The sequence below is a fragment of the Ranitomeya imitator genome, chromosome 4, assembly GCF_032444005.1.
Source record: "Ranitomeya imitator isolate aRanImi1 chromosome 4, aRanImi1.pri, whole genome shotgun sequence".
Lineage (NCBI taxonomy): Eukaryota > Metazoa > Chordata > Amphibia > Anura > Dendrobatidae > Ranitomeya > Ranitomeya imitator.
Window position 1 is genome coordinate 239,670,009 of NC_091285.1, and position 25,995 is coordinate 239,696,003.

At 42.4% G+C, this 25,995-nt stretch overlaps 1 protein-coding gene across 1 annotated transcript in view; it reads right to left on the reverse strand.

Moving 5' to 3' along the window:
• Positions 1-25,995, reverse strand: part of LOC138674484 (dynein axonemal heavy chain 3-like) — a 3,367,401-nt gene that overhangs the window by 284,856 nt on the left and 3,056,550 nt on the right. Inside the window, 2 exon segments of the mRNA XM_069762320.1 lie at positions 11,973-12,231; positions 20,532-20,710. Coding sequence (XP_069618421.1) covers positions 11,973-12,231; positions 20,532-20,710 — 438 coding nt within the window.

Here is a 25,995-nt window from a genome sequence, read left to right on the forward strand (position 1 = left end):
TGGCATCAACAACCATAGAGATCTCAAAGAGGCCTCTGGTTGTCATGCCGATGCACTGATGCGTGTATTTCCAGCCAGATGGCCGGAAGCGCTTGTTAAATGCCGTTGTCAGAGTTTTACAGCAGCATTTAACTAGTTAATAGGCACGGGTGGTTTCCACCCATGCCTATTGCGGGCACATGTCAGCTGATCAAAACGTCTTTGAGGTGTGCTTACAGCTGGTGCCTACATCAAAGCATGGGATACTGACATCGGATGTACTATCCCATCCGATGTCAGTAAGGGGTTAAAACTGTGGGTATTGGAAATTAATCAAATTGTCCTAGATAGTGCATTCCATAGAAGTGGCGCAGCTCATGAGACATCTTGGAGATGGAAGTGGGAGGTTTGGATAAATAAGGTTGTTAGTCCTAAGTCATTAGCGGAACGGAGGGCAATGATAGAGTGGTAGACAGAGATGAGGGAGGAGATGTAGGGTGGTACAGAACTGTGAAGAGCTTTGTGGGAAACAGTGATAAGTTTATATTGAATTCTGTAGCAGATACGCAACCAGTGCAACTGCTTGCACAAGGTAGAGGCATCGGAGCAAGGGTTGGAGAGGAATATTATCCTGGCTGCAGCATTCAGGACGGATTGGAGAGGGGAGAATTTGGTAAGAGGGAGACCAATTGGAGAGTTGCATTAGTCCAGACGAGAATGAATCAGAGCAACTGTAAGAGTTTTTGAAGTTCAAAGGTAAGAAGAAGTTGAATTCCAGAGATGTTTTTGAGGTGTAGGTGACATGAGCAAGCAAGAGATCGGATATGGGGAGTGAAGGGAAGATCAAGAGTCAAATACGACCCCAAGACAGCAGGTGTTCTGCAGGGGAGTAATTGTAGAACCACATATGGAAATGAAGAAAGCTTGCTTGGAGAGGTGAAGTTCAGAGTTATATATTTTAACCCCTTTACCCCCAAGGGTGGTTTGCACGTTAAAGACCGGGCCAATTTTTACAATTCTGACCACTGTCCCTTTATGAGGTTATAACTCTGGAACGCTTCAACGGATCCCAGTGATTCTGACAATGTTTTCTCGTGACATATTGTACTTCATGATACTGGTAACATTTCTTTGATATTACCTGCGTTTATTTGTGAAAAAAACAGAAATTTGGCGAAAATTTTGAAAATTTCACAATTTTCCAACTGAATTTTTATGCAATTAAATCACAGAGATATGTCACACAAAATACTTAATTTTTTTTTTTGTTAGGGAGTTATAAGGGTTAAAAGTTGACCAGCAATTTCTCATTTTTACAACACCATTTTTTTTTAGGGACCACATCTCATTTGAAGTCATTTTGAGGGGTCTATATGATAGAAAATACCCAAGTGTGACACCATTCTAAAAACTCAAGGTGCTCAAAACCATATTCAAGAAGTTTATTAACCCTTCTGGTGCTTCACAGGAATTTTTGGAATGTTTAAATAAAAATGAACATTTAACTTTTTTTCACAAAAAATTTACTTCAGTTCCAATTTGTTTTATTTTACCAAGGGTAACAGGAGAAAATGGACCCGAAAAGTTGTTACACAATTTGTCCTGAGTACACTGATACCCCATATGTGGGGGTAAACCACTGACACATGACAGAGCTCGGAAGCGAAGGAGTGCCATTTGACTTTTCAATGCAAAATTGACTGGAATCGAGATGGGACACCATGTTGCGTTTGGAGAGCCCCTGATGTGCCTAAACATTGAAACCCCCACAAGTGACACCATTTTGGAAAGTAGACCCCGTAAGGAACTTATCTAGAGGTGTGATGAGCACTTTGACCCACCAAGTGCTTTACAGAAGTTTATAATGGAGAACCGTAAAAATAAAAAATCATATTTTTTCACAAAAATTATCTTTTTGCCCCCAATTTTTTATTTTCCCAAGGGTAAGAGAAGAAATTGGACCCCAAAAGTTGTTGTACAATTTGTCCTGAGTACGCTGATACCCCATATGTGGGGGTAAACCACTGTTTGGGTGCATGGGAGAGCTCGGAAGGGAAGGAGCGCCTTTTGACTTTTCAATGCAAAATTGACAGGAATTGATATGGGACGCCATGTTGCGTTTGGAGAGCCACTGATGTGCCTAAACATTGAAACCCTCCAAAAGTGACACCATTTTGGAAAGTAGACCCCCTAAGGAACTTATTTAGAGGTGTGGTGAGCACATTGACCCACCAAGTGCTTCACAGAAGTTTATAATGCAGAACCGTAAAAATAAAAAATCATATTTTTTCACAAAAATTATTTTTTTGCTCCCAATTTTTTATTTTCCCAAGGGTAAGACAAGAAATTGGACGCCAAAAGTTGTTATACAATTTGTCCTGAGTACGCTGATACCCCATATGTGGGGGTAAACCACTGTTTGGGCGCATGGGAGAGCTCGGAAGGGAAGGAGCGCCATTTGACTTTTCAATGCAAAATTGACAGGAATTGAGATGGGACGCCATGTTGCGTTTGGAGAGCCACTGATGTGCCTAAACATTGAAACTCCCCACAAGTGACACCATTTTGGAAAGTAGACCCCCTAAGGAACTTATCTAGAGGTGTGGTGAGCACATTGACCCACCAAGTGCTTCACAGAAGTTTAAAATGCAGAACCGTAAAAATAAAAAATCATATTTTTTCACAAAAATTATATTTTCGCTCCCAATTTTTTATTTTCCCAAGTGTAAGACAAGAAATTGGACACCAAAAGTTGTTGTACAATTTGTCCTGAGTGCGCTGATACTCCATATGTGGGGGTAAACCACTGTTTGGGCGCATGGGAGAGCTCGGAAGGGAAGGAGCGCCGTTTGACTTTTCAATGCAAAAGTGACAGGAATTGAGATGGGACGCCATGTTGCGTTTGGAGAGCCACTGATGTGCCTAAACATTGAAACCCCCCACAAGTGACACCATTTTGGAAAGTAGACCCCCTAAGGAGCTTATCTAGATGTGTGGTGAGCGCTTTGTCCCACCAAGGGCTTCACAGAAGTTTATAATGCAGAGCCGTAAAAATAAAACAAAATTTTTTTCCCACAAAAATTATTTTTTAGCCCCCAGTTTTGTATTTTCCTGAGGGTGACAGGAGAAATCGGACCCCAAAATTTGTTGTCCAATTTGTCCTGAGTGCGCTGATACCCCATATGTGGGGGGAACCACTGTTTGGGTGCATGGGAGGGCTCGGAAGGGAAGGAGCGCCATTTGGAACGCAGACTTAGATGGAACGGTCTGCAGGTGTCACATTGCATTTGCAGAGCCCATAATGTACCTAAAGAGTAGAAACCCCCCACAATTGACACCATTTTGGAAAGTAGACCCCCTAAGGAACTTATCTAGATGTGTGGTTAGCTCTTTCACCCACCAAGAGTTTCACAGAAGTTTATAATGCAGAGCCGTAAAAATAAAACAAACATTTTTTCCCATAAAAATTATTTTTAGCTCCCAGTTTTGTATTTTCCTGAGGGTAACAGGAAAAATTGGACCCCAAAAGTTGTTGTCCAATTTGTCCTGAGTACGCTGATACCCCATATGTGGGGGGGAACCACCGTTTGGACACATGGGAGTGCTTGGAAGGGAAAGAGCACCATTTGGAATGCAGACTTAGATGGAATGGTCTGCAGGCGTCACATTGCTTTTGCAGAGCCCCTAATGTACCTAAACAGTAGAAACCCCCCACACGTGACACCATTTTGGAAAGTAGACCCCCTAAGGAACTCATCTAGATGTGTTGTGAGAGCTTCGAACCCCCAAGTGTTTCACTACAGTTTATAACGCAGAGCCATGAAAATAAAAAAAAACTTTCCCCCAAAAATTATTTTTTAGCCCCCAGTTTTGTATTTTCCCGAGGGTAACAGAAGAAATTCGACCACAAAAGTTGTTGTCCAATTTGCCCTGAGTACGCTGATACCCCATATGTGGGGGGGAACCACCGTTTGGGCGCATGGGAGGGCTCGGAAGGGAAGGAGCGCCATTTGGAAATCAGACTTAGATGGAATGGTCTGCAGGCGTCACATTGCATTTGCAGAGCCCCTAATGTACCTAAACAGTAGAAACCCCCCCACAACTGACCCCATATTGGAAACTAGACCCTCCAAGGAACTCATCTAGATGTGTTGTGAGAACTTTGAGCCCCCAAGTGTTTCACTACAGTTTATATTGCAGAGCCATGAAAATAAAAAATCTTTTTTTCCCACAAAAATTAGTTTTTAGCCCCCAGTTTTGTGTTTTCCCAAGGGTAACAGGAGAAATTGGACCCCAAAAGTTGTTGTCCTATTTGTCCTGAGTACGCTGATACCCCATATGTTGGGGTAAACCCCTGTTTGGGCATACGGGAGAGCTCAGAAAGGAAGGAGCACTGTTTTACTTTTTCAACGCAGAATTGGCTGGAATTGAGATCGGACGCCATGTCGCATTTGGAGAGCCCCTGATGTGCCTAAACAGTGGAATCCACCAATTATAACTGAAACCCTAATCCAAACACACCCCTAACCCTAATCCCAACAGTAACCCTAACCACACCTCTAACCCTGACACACCCCTAACCCTAATCCCAACCCTATTCCCAACCTTAAATGTAATCTAAACACTAACCGTAACTTTAGCCCCAACCCTAACCCTAACTTTAGCCCCAACCGTAACTGTAGCCTTAACCCTAGCCCTAACCCTAGCCCTAACCCTAGCCCTAACCCTAGCCCTAACCCTAGCCCTAACCCTAACCCTAACCCTAGCCCTAACCCTAACCCTAATCCTAACACTAGCCCTAACCCTAGCCCTAACCCTAGCCCTAACCCTAACCCTAGCCCTAACAGTAACCCTAACCCTAGCCCTAACCCTAACCCTAGCCCTAATGGGAAAATGGAAATAAATACATTTTTTTAATTTTCTCTAATTAGGGGGGTGATGAAGGTTGGTTTGATTTACTTTCATAGGGTTTTTTTTAGCGGATTTTTATGATTGGCAGACGTCACACACTGAAAGACGCTCATTTTGAGAGCTATAATTTTTCCAGATTTTGGCCCACAGAGTCATGTGAGGTCTTGATTTTGCGGGACAAGTTGACGTTTTTATTGGTAACATTTTCGGGCACGTGACATTTTTTGATCGCTTTTTATTCCGATTTTTGTGAGGCAGAATGACCAAAAACCAGCTATTCATGAATTTCTTTTGGGGGAGGCGTTTATACCGTTCCGTGTTTGGTAAAATTGATGAAGCAGTTTTATTCTTTGGGTCAGTACGATTACAGCGATACCTCATTTATATCATTTTTTTATGTTTTGGCGCTTTTATACGATAAAAACTATTTTATAGAATAAATAATTATTTTTGCATCACTTTATTCTCAGGACTATAACTTTTCAATTTTTTTGCTGATGATGCTGTTTGGCGGCTTGTTTTTTGCGAGACAAGATGATGTTTTCAGCGGTACCATTGTTATTTATATCTGTCTTTTTGATCGTGTGTTATTCCACTTTTTGTTCGGCAGTATGATAATAAAGCGTTGTTTTTTGCCTCGTTTTTTTTTTTTTCTTACGGTGTTTACTGAAGGGGTTAACCAGTGGGCCAGTTTTATAGGTCGGGTCGTTACGGACGCGGCGATACTAAATATGTGTACTTTTATTGTTTTTTTTTTATTTAGATAAAGAAATGTATTTATGGGAATAATATATATATTTTTTTTCATTATTTAGGAATTTTTTTTATTCTTTTTTTTTTTACACATTTGGAAATTTTTTTTTTTACTTTGTCCCGGGGGGGGGACATCACAGATCGTTGATCTGACAGTTTGCACAGCACTCTGTGCAGTGCAAGAGGGAAGAAAGGAGACCCTCGCAGCAACGCGATCACATCGCGTTGCTGCGGGGGTCTCAGGGAAGCCCGCAGGGAGCCCCCTTCCCTGCGCGATGCTTCCCTGCACCGCCGGCACACCGCGATCATGTTTGATCGCGGTGTGCCGGGGGTTTAAATGCCGGGGGCGGTCCGTGACCACTCCTGGCACATAGTACCGGATGTCAGCTGCGATAGGCAGCTGACACCCGGCCGCGATCGGCCGCGCTTCCCCGGTGAGCACGGCCGATTGAGTATGACGTACTATCCCGTCGGTGGTCATACGGGCCCACCCCACCTCGATGGGATAGTACGTCAGATGTCAGAAAGGGGTTAAGCATAAAATTACAATGGATGAATTTTTAGCTAGATTGGATTTTCTCCTAACATTTGGTGCACCTGTAGCACTGCTGGAGAAAGCAAGTTTGTAGCAAGTGCCAGAGTTGCTGTCATCTTTGATGAGTTGTTCTTCGTGTAGGAGGTGCAGCTTCATCCAGAGCACTTTGCAGTTTTTCATTATAATATTTAATTGCAGAGTCAGGACAAGAGAGGGAGAAGATTGGAGCCAATGATGACTGGCTGCAAATTCTTCATAAATTTCTGGGTATTAATGGCACGTATATTCCCATAAGTGTTATAAGTTGGGCTGTCCTGCATGAGGTGACAGTTCTTGATAAAGAATAAAAGAAGGTTGTGGTCAAAGACTAGTTGTGGTCAGAGTTAGTAAAATCATGCACTGAGCAGAGCAGGGAGAAAATTAGGTCCACCATATTCCTGTTTACATGCCCAGTAAAGTTAGCAAGCTGTGAAAGACCAAGATAGGAGGTTAGAGAGAAAAAATGAACTGCAGATGGGGAGATGGGATCATCAGTAGAATTGCTAAAGTCCTCCATAATGAGAACGGGGATGGCACAGGATAGAAAGTGTGGAAGCCAGGTGGCAAAGTGATACAGGGACTGACAAGGGGGAGGTGGGAGGCCGTAGAGCAGTACACAACTGCCACTCACAGGGAGAAGGAAAGAAAAATCTGACAGTGTGTACTTCAAAAGAAGGGAAGATAAGTGAGGGTACTGGGGGGATGACCTGAAAAGTACATTTTGTCAAAAAAAGCAGACCACCACCTCCATCTTTTCTGCTCTTAGGTGTGGGGGTATGAGAAAATTGTATTCCGTACGAAAGAGCAGCAGGGGCAGTGGTGGCCAACTGAACGATCCAGGTGACAGTAAGAGCCAGAAGGTTAAAGGAAAGTCATGGATGTAGATGAATTTGTTTCACGCTGACCGTGCGTTCCAGAGGGCATATTTAAAGGGTATACAAGGTATGCAAGGAATAATAATGAGATTTGTAAGGTGAAAGAGTGTAGCAAGGAAGGAGTTAAAGTTACTATTTCAAGAAGGACTAGGGGTTGGGGAGATATATCATACTAGGAGAAGGAGAATAGGGAGAGTGAGCAGATGGTTAACTGATTTGTGATAGCATCTATTCTGTTATATAGTGGGAGTAAATGTATCTGTGTGGTTTAAGACGCAGAAAGAGCGTGAGAACCGTACAGAAGGGGGAGGAGAGGGGCTGATATGGATGGTGTTCACAGAGTGTGTGAAAGAGTGGTATATATGAGTGACTGCAGCAGCTGGAATATAAATGATACAGATACACAAGGTGAATATATTTTGCACTACAAAAGATCTGGGTACAAGCGTGTTTAAATGTCGTGCATGGCTAAGGCTACTTTCACACTAGCGTCGTTCGACGCACGTCACAATGCGTCATTGTGGAGAAAAAATGCATCCTGCAAAGTTGCCTGCAGGATGCGTTTTTTCCCCATAGACTTTCATTAGCGACGCATTGCGACGGATTGCCACACGTTGCATCCGTCGTGCGACGGATGCGACGTGTTTTTGCAGTCCTTGCAACGTTTGCAGTTGCTTGCAACGTTTTTTTGTCCGTCGGGTCCGCTTTTTCTGACCGCGCATGCGCGGCCGGAACTCCGCCCCCTCCTCCCCGGACCTTACAATGGGGCAGCGGATGCGTTGTAAAACTGCATCCGCTGCCCCCATTGTGGTTTTACTTCACAGCATGCGTCGGTACGTCGGCCCGACGCACTGCGACGGGCCCGTACCGACGCTAGTGTGAAAGTAGCCTTACCTGTCTCCTGCCCAACTGCCATGTATAACTGAACTGGAATTTGGAAAAATATGGCACTTTGATAAAATCTGCACAAGTGCCTTCCTAGGTGTAATATATATAGGGAAGTTTGTGCTTAGCTCCAGCACTAATTTAACTTGTTAACAATAAATCAACTAGCTGAAGACAGCAGGAGACAATAAAACACAGAGACAAAGTTGCAGACCCACATGGATCATAAACTCTTTGAGAAAGTGAGATGACTTTACAGCATCAGGGAATAAACTCAGTAAAATGAACAAAGTATATACCATTAATACAGGTTTACAAAGATGGGAGTGAAGGTGCAGGCTTTAAATGGATACATTCAGCAGATGAATGAAATATATAACAATACAGTTTTTTTTCATGCCAGTGTCTGACAGGTAGAATTGCCATCAGGTTTATAATTCAGGGGATTCTTTGAAAATAGTTTTTTTACAGAATTGGAAAATCACTATTACTATGTAACGACAAAACTGCCGCTTTCATCGGGTTCTACAAGAATACATACTGTCAGAGAAATAATTAAGCAGATGGTGGGCTTTAGGCCGGGGTCACACTTGCCCGTGTAATGCGAGAAACTCGCACAAGTCTCTCGCATCAATACCAGGCACTGCCGCCGGCACTCGGGACCGGATCATTCAGCTGCATAGAAATACATGGAGCCACACACTCTGGTCCCGAGTGCCGGGTATTGATGCAAGAAACTCGTGCGGCATTGCACGGGCAAGTGTGACCCCGGCCTTAATCTCATAATATGCTTTTGGTTATAGTTTGCTTCCTTTAATGATTACATTCTAATGCAGGTTATGTCTGGAATTTGGAGCACGTCTAAACCCAGCTCTATATTGGTACTCTCTGGGGACTCCTTTAAGTATTGACTTTCTACACATGCCTTTAAGAATGCAATAAATACTGGAGCTGGACGAACACAATGAACATACAGTGTGGGAGATAAGTATTATAAGTACAGGATTTAATATTTATTTGTTCTTTCATACTTTTCACATCACATATGTTGCAGAGGTTTGCCTGTAAATCACTGGAGGCTAGCCAATCTGTTCCCTTAAACATTCTTCTTATTTCTACACACTGATGTGCTTCCGCTGTTTCATGGCTCATTCATTTACATTCACCTTAGCTTAGGAAAACTAACAGCATGGCACTTATCATTATAGTTACTATGCACAGTCCACTTGTAGGTTTCTGAATGAAGATAATTTTCAGCTATGCTTCAATATTTAGTACAAACTATGGATGTATTGTAAGGAAAAAGTTGAGATTTTTTTACTTAGGGGTTCACAAATGATCGCCTATGTAATGAAACATACAATGGTGCACTATGGGTCACAGTACGGACTCATTGTGCATGCTATTGGTTGCCATTTCATGCCACTGCAGATTCGGTCTTTCCCCTAATGCAGACTGTGCTGTGAAGATGCACCCTATATCGTATGGTTACAGTGAAGAATGAAGTCGTGTGCATAAGGCTTTATTGATAAACTTAAAGAAAATCTGTCAACCCAAATTAATGAGATGTATGTAAAGCTACTTTAATTCTGAGTAAATCCTTACCTTTTTTTTCCAGAATTCTGTTTTGCTGTTTTAAAGAAGTTCAAAGTTGAAATGATATGCTAATGAGCCACAAGTGCAGTGGGTGGGCACGCACTTAGAACTTTCCCGCCTCTCTCATGTTTCGGTGACCTCTCAGTCAGAGACAGGATGCAGGCAGGAGGAGGGGAGAAGGGAGAGAGGACAGGAGAGCCATAAGTGCAGCGCCTGCCCACTGCATTTGCAACTCATTAGAATAAAAGTTCAACTACGGACTTCTCTGAAACAGCAAAACAGATTTCTACAAGAAAGATAAGGATTTAATCAACATGAAAGCTCCTTTACATAAATGCCATTAATTTGGGTTATAAAATACCGATAGCAGGTTTTCTTTAATGGGGTAGTTAAAACATGCATACTTTTTCTTGTATTGAAGCTAGTCCTATTATCAAATGATTGCAGGGGTACTGATCTCTGATGCTAAATGTCACAGGTTTACCACTACAGAGAGGAGCCAGAAGCCATAGTATCCGAGTTCTCCTACTCCTGTGATCAATAGAAGCACTTCACATTCTAATTAATCAGTGTAAATTTATTTAGGCAGTGAGAGGTTAATCTGTTCTGTTGAGAGCTCTTGGAGCTAAGGCTCTCAGCTGTGTACTGTTAGCCACTCCTATCCCCTTAATAATCTGGATCCTGACTAACACACATCAGTCAGAGAAGCTTATGCTGCATGGCTTGGAGGATAGATGTTGGGGGTTATTTGAGTAGGCTTTTGGTGGATTTATCTGTGACTGTTGCTTGGTTTTCTGAGTATGATAATTCTCTGTGTTCTCCTACTTTGGTTTTAACCCATCCTTCACTTCTTGGTGCATACCTCTGTAATATGTGAGTGTAGATTTGTATGTTTGGTATTTCCTGTTACTCCTGTTCGTATTACCTTGTTAGTCTGGTTGGTGTACTACGGTGCATGACTACTCCATTCTTCAGAGGGTGTGGGAAGGGTACAGACTGAGGGCAGATTCAGGCGCTAAGGCAAGGTACGTGGCCCCGGGATCTTCACCTTCAGAAGTAACCTGGGTAACAGGGTGAGCTAGGGCTCCCCCTTCTGTTAGGGAAAGGGAATGAGCCCCTGGTCTTGGGTCCCCTGACAACAGAGTTGTGACACCAATTGTTCTTTCCAGGAGAACAACAGCTACTTAAGCCCCTGGCAACAATGAATAATTGAGATCAAGAAGCCACATGAGAGAAATAAGCAATACTAGGTGACAACTTAAATGAATGGACTTTCATGTAATAGGTTTATGAGCTGGGTTACAGAATAAGAGTCTCTCTAATAGTAAAGAGAGCTATACACCCTAACAGGGCATATGGACATGAACTGACTTGATTAGACAACCCCTTTAATGTTATAAGGCACGCGCCAATACATAGCAACATTTATTCTGACACACCACATTTCCTTATCACTGATAGAATCATTTTAAAGGGAATCTCTCTTCAGGTTTTTGCCACCCAATCTAAGAGCAGCATAATGTAGAAACAGGGATTAAAGAGTCCAACAATGTATCATGTACTAGTCTGCTTGCTGTAGTTTTGATAAAATCTCCGTTTTACCAGCAGGAATTTATCACTGGTGACTGCTAAACCTGTTGCCAGGTAGTCCTTCAGATTCATGAGATCAGTATAATCCCACCCTCACCACTGATTTGCAGCTTTCTGCCTATCCACAGTGTACACAGAATGCTGCCAATCAGTGGTGTGGGTGGGCTTATACAAAATCAGTGGTGTGGGTGGGCTTATACAGAGCTCATTATTCAGAGAACTGGTAGATCTGCAGCAGATAAAACAGGGATTTTATCAAAACTGCAACAAACAGTCCAGTAAGTGACACATCACTGGAATCAGAGTCTGTTTCCCTACATCATGCTGCTCTCAAATGGGGTAGAAAAAACCCTGATGACAGGTTCCCTTTAAAGGTTAGTTATGGGCTGATTTCTGCAGGCCAGCTTCAAGGCCAGATAAAATGATGTTCAAACGAACCTCGAGCAATGCAACTGATATGGCTATTCTTATCTTATACACAGCACATTGATTACATGCCATTGTGAATCCCTTGCAATACCATTATAACAGCCATTGCATAATCATATTTTTGCACATTTATAATATAAATAGAATATAAAAAGCATTGGACACACATCGGTTAAAAAGAAACATTCCTACGGCCTGCCAAGAATATCAATCTGTAACTTTCTGGAGGTAAATGAAATGCAAATAGTCTCAATAAAGAACGCCGATTGTTCCCATCTATTTTAGTGAAAGGCGCTTCAAACATAAATGCAGCAGATAATTATTTTTTAATAGCCTAGGGTTTTACATAAAATATACATAATAATATTGCATTTACATACATTTGAGCAGAAGTGGTCATCTAATCCTTTGAAGAGTGGTAATGTGGAAAGACGAAGAAGTTCACCCCAAGATTTATCCTTAAGCCACACAGGAGCCGGGTTGGGATGTGGGATCTCGAGCGCCACCCCGCCAGTGAGAAGAAAGTGCCATTCATCATTACTGATCAAAGCTTTATTCCTCTGTAAACCCACACAGAGCAGGACAGAAAACAGAAGCTTGTGCTTTTCAAACAGGGAGCGGCAGACATGTTCAAATATGCTAAAAAGATGAAAAATGAGACATTACTTTATCGTACAGTATTTCACATAGCAACATAGTTAATCAATTTCAGATTTATGCACCCTAGAATTTTACAATAGCTCAAGGATTTTATTTTTTTGCCTTAGTATTGCATAGACCTATGCCATAAATTAGCTTCAAATACAGTTTCACTCTGCTCGGCTAGGTATGCATGTTTGTTTCAATGAGTAGAGAAGCGTAAAATGCTCTGTTCCCACTGGTGTTTGTCGTTCCAACATTTTTTTTATATGATAGCGCATTCTGTAGCACAGATTTCATGTAAAAAATACCAATGGCAACTTTTGCTATCCATTTCCAATTAGATTTGGCTTAGCTAAAATGGCTAGATCATCAGTAGAAATCACATCAATAAGGCCGGGGTCACACTCGCAACTGCAATGTGAGAAACTCGCGTGAGTCTCTCACCTCAATACCCGGCACTGCTGCCGGCGGTTTGGACCGGAGCGTTCAGCTGCATAGAAATACATGGAGCCACACACTCCGGTCCGAGTGCCGGTGGCAGTGCCGGGTATTGAGGTGAGAGACTCACGCGAGTTTCTCACATTGCAGTTGCAAGTGTGACCCCGGCCTAATGCGAAGAGTTTATATCCCAAAGCAACTGAAATCCAACATGAAAAACCATCTTTCCCTAATTAAGTGGCGTTCGTGAGGCCCCTGTGCAAAGAAGATCCTTAACCAATCCTGCTAGGACCGTCAAGTTCACCAATGACCAGCGAAAGAGCTTTCTGTAAAATATCCTTCTGCCTTGGAATCTGGTAATAAACTCTCCTATACTGAGAAAAAGAAGAGCTTTTAGTAACGGTAACCTTAGCAATGTGGTATGGGTTTGAAGTACCCACTCTTTGTACTATTTTGGCACAAACATCATAGGAGGGTTAATTTGACCTCTAAATCGAGAAAACATGCCTACTTATAGATAAGCTATTAGTTACTAAAGTGAGACATCTCTTACAGCAAACAAAAGAAATAGTGTAGCTGCCTTTCTATGGATATTCTAATAGTAAAACGTCAAGATATCAGGGTTACAGTGTGCCAAATTCAGTCTTTTGAACTTTTTTCAGCTTCAGAGTTTATAAAACAAACAAAAAAAAAATATATTAATCCTTTGAAGCAAATCCTGATGATATTAGCTACAAACTAGGCATTGTTCAATCAAAAGACTGCAAAAACCAATCCATGAAACCAAAATCTTTTCCAAAAACTGCACTAAGAAGGAACGTTTCCTGAAGCGGTCTCCACTAGCAAATTTGCCATTTGTGAACATCTCAGCATACACATAGCGTATCTCCACTGTCTCTCTCAAAGCAACCTCCTTCATGAAACAACCCTTTAACTTTGTGAAAGTGATGAGCTACAATACTGCAACCTCTGAACTAACATGACAAGCTTTATTTGGGTGAGAAATGTCAAATTCAGGCTGTTTTATCAATCTAAAAGAACATCAGAGTTCTATTAACAGATACCAAATTTAATCCATCCTGGAGGTCTTGTCGTCCATGATGCCATGTAATATATTCTTTATGTTTAAAGGCAAACGGTTTTAAATGAATCATACATTTTTCATGAGAGTAGTAGCGCAGTAAACGTGTATAATTTTTAATGCGGTTTCTTGAGATGAAATCATAAGTGGATTCAACAGAAAGGAATAGTAGAAGACCTTTCTTTATATTTTTCATTCCATTTGAATCCAATACGTTGGCTAAAAAAAACGCTTAACAAAAGCAGAAAGGGTAATTTCGGCCAAATGCTGTGTTCACACTAAGATTTTTTTTTTTAGTTAAATTGTTGGTGCAGAAACTTCCTACACACCTTGAGTATTTCAAAAACCACAAGTTTTGATTGTAGGGTTTGAAAATTTCTTCTCTGAGACTCTGTACGGCTCGCTCACGTGGCCAAAGTTATTCAATGAGACAGTGCAGATCTGTGTATTCTGTTCCACCTGTATTCCGCAAGAGGCAAACATCACAGCATGCTGCAATTTGACTCCAAAATTGGCTGAATTCAGCTAAGATAAAAAGCGCAGATCTGCACTGCCTCATTGAATAACATTGGTCAGAGTGCAATCCCTTTTTCTTTCGGATTGCTCTAGTCTGAGTAAGGCTATGTTCACATGTCCAGTAAAGATCCATTAGAACGGATCCAGCAGAAATACTTTAGGAAAAAAGTTGTGCTGACACAACTTTTTGGTCCATTATTCACTCAGCTGAATCTGTTTAGTCCTTTATTCACTTAGCCGAATCTCAGCTGGATCCGTTTAGTCTGTCATTCTCTCAGCCAGATCTCAGCCGGATCTGTTTAGTCTGTTATTCACTTAGCTGGATCTCAGCCAGAACCGATTAGTCTGTTATTCTCTCAGCCAGATCTCAGCCAGATCCATTTAGTCTGTTATTCACTCAGCCGGATCTCAGCAAGGTCTGTTTAGTCTGTTACTCATGTAGCCGGATCTCAGCCAGATCTGTTTAGTCTGTTATTCACCTAATTGGATCTTAGCCAGATCCATTTAGTCTGTTATTCACTCAGCGAGATCTTAGCCGGATCCGTTTAGTCTGTTATTCACTCAGCCGGAGCTCAGCAAGGTCTGTTTAGTCTGTTACTCATGTAGCCGGATCTCAGCCAGATCTGTTTAGTCTGTTATTCACTCAGCGAGATCTTAGCCGGATCCGTTTAGTCTGTTATTCACTCAGCCGGATCTCAGCAAGGTCTGTTTAGTCTGTTACTCATGTAGCCGGATCTCAGCCAGATCTGTTTAGTCTGTTATTCACCTTATGGGATCTTAGCCGGATCTGTTTTGTCTGTTATTCACTCAGCCAGATCTCAGCCAGATCCATTTAGTCTGTTATTCACTCAGCGAGAGCTCAGCCAGATCCGTTTAGTCTGTTATTCACTCAGCCGGAGCTCAGCAAGGTCTGTTTAGTCTGTTACTCATGTAGCCAGATCTCAGCCAGATCTGTTTAGCCTGTTATTTACTCAGCAAGATCTTAGCCAGATCCGTTTAGTCTGTTATTCACTAAGTCAAATTTCAACTGGATCCGTTTAGTCCATTATTTGCTCAGCTGGATCTCAGCCATTTTTTAACATTGGAGTCAATGGGTGACGGATTTGTTAATGCACCATCCATTGTCGTCTATTTCTAAAAGATATGGCAAGAAAAGACTTTAGTTAAAATGGCAACAATATCATGTTGCAGCAAACTATGCCAACGCATAAAAGTAGAACTCAATACTAGGTTTGAGCGACCTTTACTTTTATAGGATCGGGTCGGGTTTCACGAAACCCGACTTTTTCAAAAGTCGGGTCGAGTGAAATCGGCCGATCCTATAAAAAAGTCGGGGTCGGCCGAAACTCGAAACCCAATGCAGTGCATTGGGTTTCCATGGTTCCCAGGGTCTGAAGGAGAGGAAACTCTCCTTCAGGCCCTGGGATCCATATTTAGGTGTAAAATAAAGAATAAAAATAAAAAATATCGCTATACTTACCCTCTGACGCGTCCTGGTACTAACCGGGAACCTTACTTCCTTCGAATCAGCGCTTTCAGGACCTTGCGGTGACGTCGCGGTGACGTCGCGGCTTGTGATTGGCCGCGCGACCGCCCATGTAACCGCCGCGCGACCAATCAGAAGCCGTGACGTCACCGCGACGTCACCGAAGGTCCTGGAAGCGCTGATTCTTAGGAAGGAAGGCTGCCGGAAAGAAGCAGGGCGCGTCCGAGGGTGAGTATATTCCTATTAGGAATTAGGAATTCCTATTAGGAATTTCCGGCAGCCTTCCTTCCTAAGAATCAGCGCTTCCAGGACCTTCGGTGACGTCGCGGTGACGTCACGGCTTCTGATTGGTCGCGCGGCGGTTACATGGGCGGTCGCGCGGCCAGTCACAAGCCGCGACGTCACCGCAAGGTCCTGAAAGCGCTGATTCGAAGGAAGGAAGGTTCCCGGTTAGTACCAGGGCGCGTCAGAGGGTAAGTATAGCGATATTTTTTATTTTTATTCTTTATTTTACACTTAAATCTGAATTCCGATACCAATTCCCGATATCTTAAACATATCGGGAATCGGGATTGGAATTCCGATTCCAGATTCAGAAGATCGCCGACTTCATGGCCAACCCCACACAGGGGTCGGGTCGGGTTTCATGAAACCCGACCTTGCCAAAAGTCGGCGACTTCTGAAAGTGGCCGACCCGTTTCGCTCAACCCTACTCAATACCTATAGTAGCTCAATGACTTTTATTGTGTTCAATGTTAGCTTTTTGAATTGTAATATCTTGTGATGGTTTAAGAAATGCTGCATCCCTTATTTAGCAACATTTTTCAATGTTTGAAAAAAGACTGTTACACTATTTTTTTTCCCATGCCATTTTTGTTTCTGGTGGTGTTTTGGGTAACAAAAGTATAATGAATACGTTTTTTCTGTAATTTTTTTTATTTAAATAGCATGTCTTATTGGCAAAAATTGCCGAAAAAACACCACAAGACTCTTAAACACCACAGAAACACCCCCCCCCCCAAAAAAAAAAAAAAAATATCTGTATGTAGACATTTCAATAACTTTTTTAAGATTGTAAAGTAACGTTAGACCATTTTTATCAGAAAAAAAAGAGCTTATTAGAGCACAAAACAAAAATGTTTTGAAAAACTGAGATACACTGTGTAAATTCAGCCTTGAGCTACCGTAATTTGAAAAATATACAGGACATTTTGTTGGTGCAAAAGAAAACATTTTTTAATTATAAAGTTTTACTTTTTTTTAATTACATCTGGAAAACAATGTACGTTTCTTTTTTTTTTTTTTTTTTTTGCAAAAGCAAAGAACCATTTGTCACACCATAAAGCTTTCCCCTTTAGATTCAGGAATGACAGGAATCGAAGAGACAGTGTCCATGGGAACAATTTCTCTCATTAGACTTTTTTACGCCTGAAAACACAAGAAAATGTGTTCAGCCTTTTCACTAGTTATTGGTAAGTAAAGCAGGAAGATGATATTGGGAGGCTGCCTCGACCCTGTAAAAGCAACCCTGGCAACAGTCAAACGCAAAGTAAAATTGAAGACTGAAACGCCGTGGTTGAGATGCTCACAAATGACTTCTATTTTACAACATCCTGTAGGTTTTCTTTAATACAAGACCATTAAGTACATGAGGTCAAAATACACAAATCATTCCCCGATTTGTAAATTGTCCTGACTGCAAGCATGGAGATATTGACCCTTTCATGACTAGGGGTGTTGATGCCTAAAAAAATGCTTCTTTCTAAATGAAAATATTTTTCGGGGAGGAATGTATATACAGTTAGGTCTAGAAATATTTGGACAGTGACCAAATCTACATTATTTGGGTTCTATGTGCCACTGTTTTGGATTTAAACTGAGATATAATTGAAGTGTAGACTTTTTAGGTTTAATTACAGGGGTTGAAGAAAAATATCCTGTGAAACGTTTAGGAATTGCAACCATTTTTCTACAAAAGCCCATTCGTTTCAGAGGCTCAAAAGTAATTGGACAAATTATACTTATCATAAATAAAATGTTTATTTTTAGTCATTTGTAGATAATCCTTGGCAGGCATTGACAACCTGAAGTCTGGAAGCCATGGATGTCACCAAACTCTGGATTTCCTCCTTTGTGATGTTTGCCAGGCCTTTACTGCAGTTGACATCAGTTATTGCTTGCTTGTGGGTCTTTCTGACATAAGTTTTGTCTTAAGCTTGTGAAATGCATGCACGGTGGGATTAACATCTGGTGACTGACTCGGCCATTTCAGAATATTCCACTTTGATGCCTTAAAAAATGTGTGGTTTGCTTTCGTAGTATGTTTTGGGTCATCGTCCAACTGTACCGCAAAGCACTGTCCAATCAACCTTGCTGCATTTGATTGAATCTGAGTAGGAAGTATATCCCTGTACACTTCAGAATTCATCTGGCTGCTTCAGGCACATCAATAAATACTAGTGATCCAGTGCCTTTGGAAGCCATGCATGCCCATGCTACCACATTACCTCCACCATGCTTCACAGAGGATGTGATTTGGATCATAAGCCTTTACAAGCTTTCTCGTTACTTTCTTCTTCCCATCATTCTGGTACAGGTTGATCATAGTTTCACTTGTCCAAAGAATGCTTTTCCAGAACTGGGCTGGCTTCTTTAGATTTTTATTTTGGAAAAGTCTAATATGGGCTTTCTATTTTTAAGTGCTTGCGCACACATGCATATACCAATGTTGTACTATTAGGCAGTGCAGATTTGCTATTTTTTCTCATGCCACTTCATCTTGAGAAAAAAAAATCACAGCATGCTGCAAGTGGCTACAAAAATAGTGGCGCACAACCTTTCAAGTCTATGGGTGCATGAAAAACAGCAGACTGCACTCGGAAGTTATCTGAGTTCAGTCTGATTAATGTGGAAACAGACAATGGAGAAGATGGAGAAATTAAGTTCCACATCCTCTCCAGACCTGTGATCCGATTCTCTCATATGAGAGAATCGGATCACAGTAAACTGACACTCAGCTCAAACTGTCATTAGCATAATCAAGCTGATTCTCTCGCATGAGAACATCATCGCTTTTGTGACCCCAGCATAAGACTGATCATTGGTTTCCACCATGTGGTGAACTCTCTGTATTTGTTCTCAGGAAGCCTTCTGTGGTACACTTTAGATACCGAAACACCTACTTCCTGGAGAGGGTTCTTCACTTGGGTAGAAGTTGTGAAGGCATTTTTCTTCAGCATCGAAGGATTCTGCGATCATCCACCACTGTTGTCTTTTGTGAACGTCCAGGCACTTTTGAATGTTCTCTTTGTTATGCAGAATGTACCAAACTGTTGATTTAGCCACTCCTAACATGTCTGCTATCTCTCTGATGGATTTCTTGAGAGCGCCTTTGACCGCATGTTGTGGGTTCATAGCAACAGCTTCCTAAAGCAAATGCAACCCTGGAATCAGCTCCAGACCTTTTGCCTGCTCAATTGATGATGGATTAATAAGGAAATAGCCTAATTCAGCACATTAAAGAACTTTTGAGATATGTGTCCAATTAATTTTGATCCCTGGAAAAAGAGGCAGCTACATATTAAAGAGCTGTAATTCCTAAACCCTTATTTTATTTAGGATGTGAATACCCTTAAAGCTTAGAGTCTACACTTTAAGCTATTATTGATTATATAAGTGTATCTTGAATATGTTTTGATAAGCAGCTAAAATGCCAAAACTTGTATTACCGTCCAAATATTTCTGGACCTAACTGTTATATTCTTATTTAAAGGTAATCTGTCTGCAAGCATTTGCTATGTAACCTGAAAGCATCATCATGTCAGGGCAGAGTGCCTGATTCCAGCAATATATTCCTTCTGGACTGCTTGGTGCAGTTTTGATAGAATCTTTGTTTTCTGTGCTTTAGATGTAGCTTTGGTTAGAATGCTGAGGTCTGTATAACTCCACCTACAACACTGATTGGCAGCTTCTTGTGTACACTTATATTGTTAATAAGTTGTCAATCAGTGGATGGGCGGAGTTACACAGATTAGCTGGACTTGTTTGCACTTGACACCTAGTCCTCTAGTGATAATCTCCTGTGGCAAAACACTGCTTGTATTGAAACTACACCACACAGCCTAATAAGTGACACATCCCTGGAATCAGGTTGTTTGCTCCTACATTTTGCTGCTTTGATATGAAATAGAAAAAACCTGCTGACTAATTCCCTTTAACTTAATGTGATATTCCTTAAGCCCCATTTTCATCATGAATTTTTGCTTGTTTAGCAGAACCTCATGATGTACACAATAAATATGCTTATTGGGTCTATTAGTCAAACTGGGGTCAATAGATAAGTATGGATTGGTGTAGTTGATTATTCCATCCTGTAGTGTCTAGTAAAAAAACCCTAGATAATATTTTTACGTGGCAGTAGCCTATGGGTGCCAGATGTCTATGATGGATGCTGAATAGTAGCATTCATCACCCTGAAGCTATAATGGCATCTGTTTAACATAAATGCCATGGCATACAGTATATATTAAACAAATGATATTATAGCTTATGGGTGATAAACACTACTGCACAACTGCCATTAAGTGGCAAAAAGAAGAGGAACATGCCTGCCTGGAGAAATTAGAGAATGTATCAGGTCACATACACTTACATACACATACACATACACTTACATTTACTAGTATTGAAAAATTCTGTAAAACTAAGATCCCTTACTTACTCCATTGTTTCTTGCTTTGTGATAAACATTAGCACATTCATTGACGCCGATCATACCTGTTTGTAAAGTAGTCATTTAGTTTTTGTATTCTTTCCTGCAGACTTAGAGATGTTTCACTTTTCTTTATAGCATTCACCTACAAGTTTATAAACCAAGCCAAGGAATACTGATACATTGAGTCAATATAAGCCAGATCTGAGATGATAAAGAATATGGCACTGGAGTGGTTAGCAACCTGTTGAGAACAAAAAAATGGCATCTGGTTAGTATTTTAGCTCTAGCATGTACAAAAGTTCAGCAAACTGAGTGTATCTAATGAAACATTGCCAGAATTAAATCAAAATTATTTTCCCATTTGAATATAATTTTGCTGTTTATAAAATAACTAGATGGTATACCGATTCTAACACATCGGGTATTCTAGAATACGTACGTAGTTTATTTATGAAGATTTTAGAATAATACATTGAATACACAGGTTTCAGCCGGCCGCGACCAATTAGCGAAGCGTGGTTCAAATCCCATGCCAATTCACGGCCGGACTGCGCCTGTCGCTGATTGTTCGTGGCCGGCCACATAGTATATAGCACAGCCACGTAGTATATAGCACAGCCACGCAGTATATAACAGTCGACGTAGTATATTGCACAGCCACGTAGTATATTGCACAGCCACGTAGTATATAGCACAGCGACGTAGTATATAGCACAGCCCACGGAGTATATAGCACAGCCCACGGAGTGTATAGCACAGCCACGTAGTATATAACAGCCCATGGAGTATATAGCACAGCCATGTAGTATATAGCACAGCCCACGGAGTATATAGCACAGCCATGTAGTATATAGCACAGCCCACGGAGTGTATAACAGCCCACATAGCATATAACACAGCCACGCAGTTTATAAAAGCCCACACACGCTGTATATAACACAGGCCACGCCAAAAGGAGAGCAATTCAGAGCAATGATTTATAAAACAAACTTTAATTGTCATAAATAATACAAAAACATATATCAAAATATTACACTATCTAATGACTAGAGCACAGGATGAATGTCCCAGGAATGCTGGAAAAGCGCCCATCCCCCCGCTCCCCCAGATGTAAATACCCTTGTAATGGTATGCATAAGAAAAAGCACAGCCCACGGAGTATATAGCACAGCCATGTAGTATATAGCACAGCCCACGGAGTGTATAACAGCCCACATAGCATATAACACAGCCACGCAGTTTATAAAAGCCCACACACGCTGTATATAACACAGGCCACGTAGTGTATAACACAGCCCACGTACTGTATAACAGCCCACATAGTGCATAACACAGCCCACGTAGTGTATAGCACAGCCACGTAGTATATTGCACAGCCCACATAGTATATTGCCCAGCCCACGTAGTATATTGCACAGCCACATAGTATATTGCACAGCCCACGTAGTATATTGCACAGCCCACGTAGTATATTGCACAGCCCATGTAGTATATTGCATAGCCCACGTAGTATATTGCCCAGACCATGTAGTATATTGCACAGCCCACGTTGTATATTGCACAGCCCATGTAGTATATTGCACAGCCCACGTAGTATATAGCAATATGGGCATCATATCCCTGTTAAGAAAAATAATTAAAATAAAAAATAGTTATATACTCACCTTCCACTGGCCTCTGGATCGAAGTGGTTACCGATGCTCCTCGCGCGCTCCGGTCTGAAGAGTGCATTGCGGTCTCGCGAGATCGCAATGCATGGAGCGGTCACCAGAGAGTCGCGAGGAGCGGAAAAGGCCTGTTCTGGATCCGAGAGGCCGACGGACTGTGAATATATAACGATTTTTAATTTTTTTGATTATTTTTAACATTAGATCTTTTTACTATTGATGCTGCATAGGAAGCATCAATAATAAAAAGTTGGTCACACAGGGTTAATAGCAGTGTGAACGAAGTGCATTACACCGCTGCATAACGCGGTCCATTAGCGCTGCCATTAACCCTGTGTGAGCGCTGACTGGAGGGGAGTACGGAGCGGGCACTGACTGCGGGGAGTAAGGAGCGGCCATTTTGCCGCTAGACTGTGCCCGTCGCTGATTGGTCGTGGCAAAACAGCCATGACCAATCAGCGACTTGGATTTCCATGACAGACAGAGGCCGTGACCAATGAATATCCGTGACAGACAGACATACAGACAGACAGACAGACAGACGGAAGTAACCCTTAGACAATTATATAGTAGATTGCATTTTGGGTTTTGGTATGTTTGATTGCATTAATAATAACGCTGCATACTACGCTATTCCCAGTGTGCCATGAGATACTGACATTTAAGGCACAGAGTGTGTAACGTACCATTAGGAGCATGGGTATTTTCGTGCAGCAGTTCTGATTTCTGATTATTTTCCATCAATGTCTCTGTCTGACTGGGTTCTTATATCTCAGGAAATGAGGGATGAACTCATCAGAGAAAACACACACAAATAAAATCAGCATAGTTTTGAAAATTAAATTTGTGCGAGCATTGCGTCTCGTGCGCAGGTCTTAGAAACCATCCGCTGTGAAATATGTTTATCTGTTCAGATCTAGGTTTGATTTCCAAAAATACAATTCGGAGGACAGCAGGATATAAGTGATATGGCAGACATTACTTCATTTTTGAAATATGACATTCTAAATCTGACTGTGGAAATGGTGAGGAGCAAGGATTTTAGAAAATAGCTTTCCGAGTAACAAAATTTAAGAAAAAAAACCTTGATTCAGATTTATTTGTAAATGGAGGACAATGCTTTAAAAAGTAAACTGCTGAACATTTATCACAGCACATGCCTAGAATCCAAGTAAAAATAGCAGCTTAACAATAGAAATTAATAATGAAGAGACCCCTGTTGAGCGTGAAATGAAAGTGTGTGCGCTGGAGCACTCCCGCAATGCAGAGCTCAATGGTTGGGTATTGAAACACTGAAATAGATAGGAGAATAAGAACCAATCTAGAGAACAGTTTGAGTCTCCAGGATAGTGAATAGGAAAAGGAGACTAGACCACAATAAACACAAATACTAAAAATGCACAGCCAGCAATCCACTGTTAGAAAAAAAAGACAACACACATAAGGCCTCCGAACAGTGTGTACTCAAGTCGAATACGCCTCCTTAACTTGGCGTGCCGAAGCTGGCATGTCACTCTCCACAAGGAGAAACTTTACTTAAGTTGTCACATTGGTTTGCATCTGGTCTGACACAAGATTGTATAATTAATGGGAACCAGTCAATTTATTCTGCCCAAACTATGGGCAGTATGAATCAGAGCTTGGCTACATGATTGTAACTTGGCATGGATTTTGCTCAGACGTTTCAGACAAATTGAAAAGACTAGTCCGGAGTCGACATGGGTTGTTTCTCCTTGCATCGCTCAAGATCCGGGGTTTCAAAATCACAGCCCGTGGGCAACATACGGCCCCTCAGGCTGCTTCTTGCGGCCCGCAGGCATGTGAGCTCACGTATTGATGTGGCCAGGTCCACAGGGCCGCCGCCGCCAGCACTTCTCTTCAGTTGAATGAGCGTCCTCGGATGCGGATAGGGAGCACGACTGTTATGTGTAGAGCAGGATAGGAGACATGGCTGTTATATTGGGACCAGAATGGGTGACAGGACTGCTATATGGGGACCAGGATGGGGGACATGGCTGCTATATGGGGACCAGGATGGAGGACATGGTTGCTATATGGGGACCAGGATGGGGGACATGGCTGTTATATTGGGACCAGAATGGGTGACAGGACTGCTATATGGAGGCCAGGATGGGGGACATGGCTGCTATATGGGGGCCAGGATGGAGGACATGGCTGCTATATGGGGACCAGGATGGGGGACATGGCTGTTATATTGGGACCAGAATGGGTGACAGGACTGCTATATGGAGGCCAGGATGGAGGACATGGCTGCTATATGGAGGCCAGGATGGAGGACATGGCTGCTATATGGGGACCAAGATGGAGGACATGGCTGCTATATGGGGACCAGGATGGGGGACATGGCTGTTATATGGAGAGCAGGATAGGAGACATTGCTGTTATATTGGGACCAGAATGGGTGACATGACTGCTATATGGAGGCCAGGATGGAGGACATGGCTGCTATATGGGGACCAGGATGGAGGACATGGCTGCTATATGGGGACCAGGATGGGGGACATGGCTGTTATATGGAGAGTAGGATAGGAGACATGGCTGTTATATTGGGACCAGTATGGGTGACAGGACTGCTATATGGGGGCCAGGATGGAGGACATGGCTGCTATATGGGGACCAGGATGGAGGACATGGCTGTAATATGGGGAGGAGGATGGGAGACATGGCTGTTATATTGGGACCAGAATGGGTGACAAGACTGCTATATGGGGACCAGGATGGAGAACATGGCTGCTATATGGGGACCAGGATGGAGAACATGGCTGCTATATGGGGACCAGGATGGAGAACATGGCTGCTATATGGGGACCAGGATGGAGGACATGGCTGCTATATGGGGACCAGGATGGAGAACATGGCTGCTATATGGGGACCAGGATGGGGGACATGGCTGTAATACGGGGAGGAGGATGAGTGACATGGCTGTTATATGGAGAGCAGGATAGGAGACATTGCTGTTATATTGGGACCAGAATGGGTGACAGGACTGCTATATGGGGACCAGGATGGAGAACATGGCTGCTATATGGGGACCAGGATGGAGGACATGGCTGTAATACGGGAGGAAGATGGGAGATATGGCTGTTATATTGGGACCAGAATGGATGACAAGACTGCTATATGGGGACCAGGATGAAGGACATGGCTGATTTGTGTGGAACGGGATGGGGGATATGGCTGCTATATAGGAAGCAAGATAGGGGACATGGCTGTTATATGGTGACGAGAATGGGGGACATGGCTGCTATAGGGGGACCAGGATGAGGGACGTAGCTGCTATATGGGAGCAGGAAAGGGGATATTGCTGTTATATGGGGAACAAGATGTGGGACATGGCTGCTATATGGTGACCAGGGTGGGGTACATGGTTGCTATACGGGGGCCAGGATGTGGGACATGTATGCTATATGATTATCAGTATGAGGGCTATGGCTGCTATATGGGGAGCAGGATGAGGGACATGGCTACTGTATGGAGAGCAGGATGGGGACATATCTGCTATATAGGGCACAATGGGGGCAGGACTTCTATATGGGGAATGAGTATGAGGGACATGTCTGCAAAATGGGGAACAGAATGAGGACATTACTGCAATATGTTGACCATGCTAGGGGACATTACTGCAATATGAGGACCAGGATGAGGACATTACTGCAGTATGGGGACTATGCTGAATGACATTTCTGCTATATGGGGATCAGGATGGGGGACATAGCTGCTGATTGGGGACTATCATGGGGTACATGGATGCTCTATGGGACCCATGTTGGGGATATGGCTGCTATATGGGGAGGGCCCCGGCTGTGGTACATGGCTGCTGTATGGAGACCAGAATGGG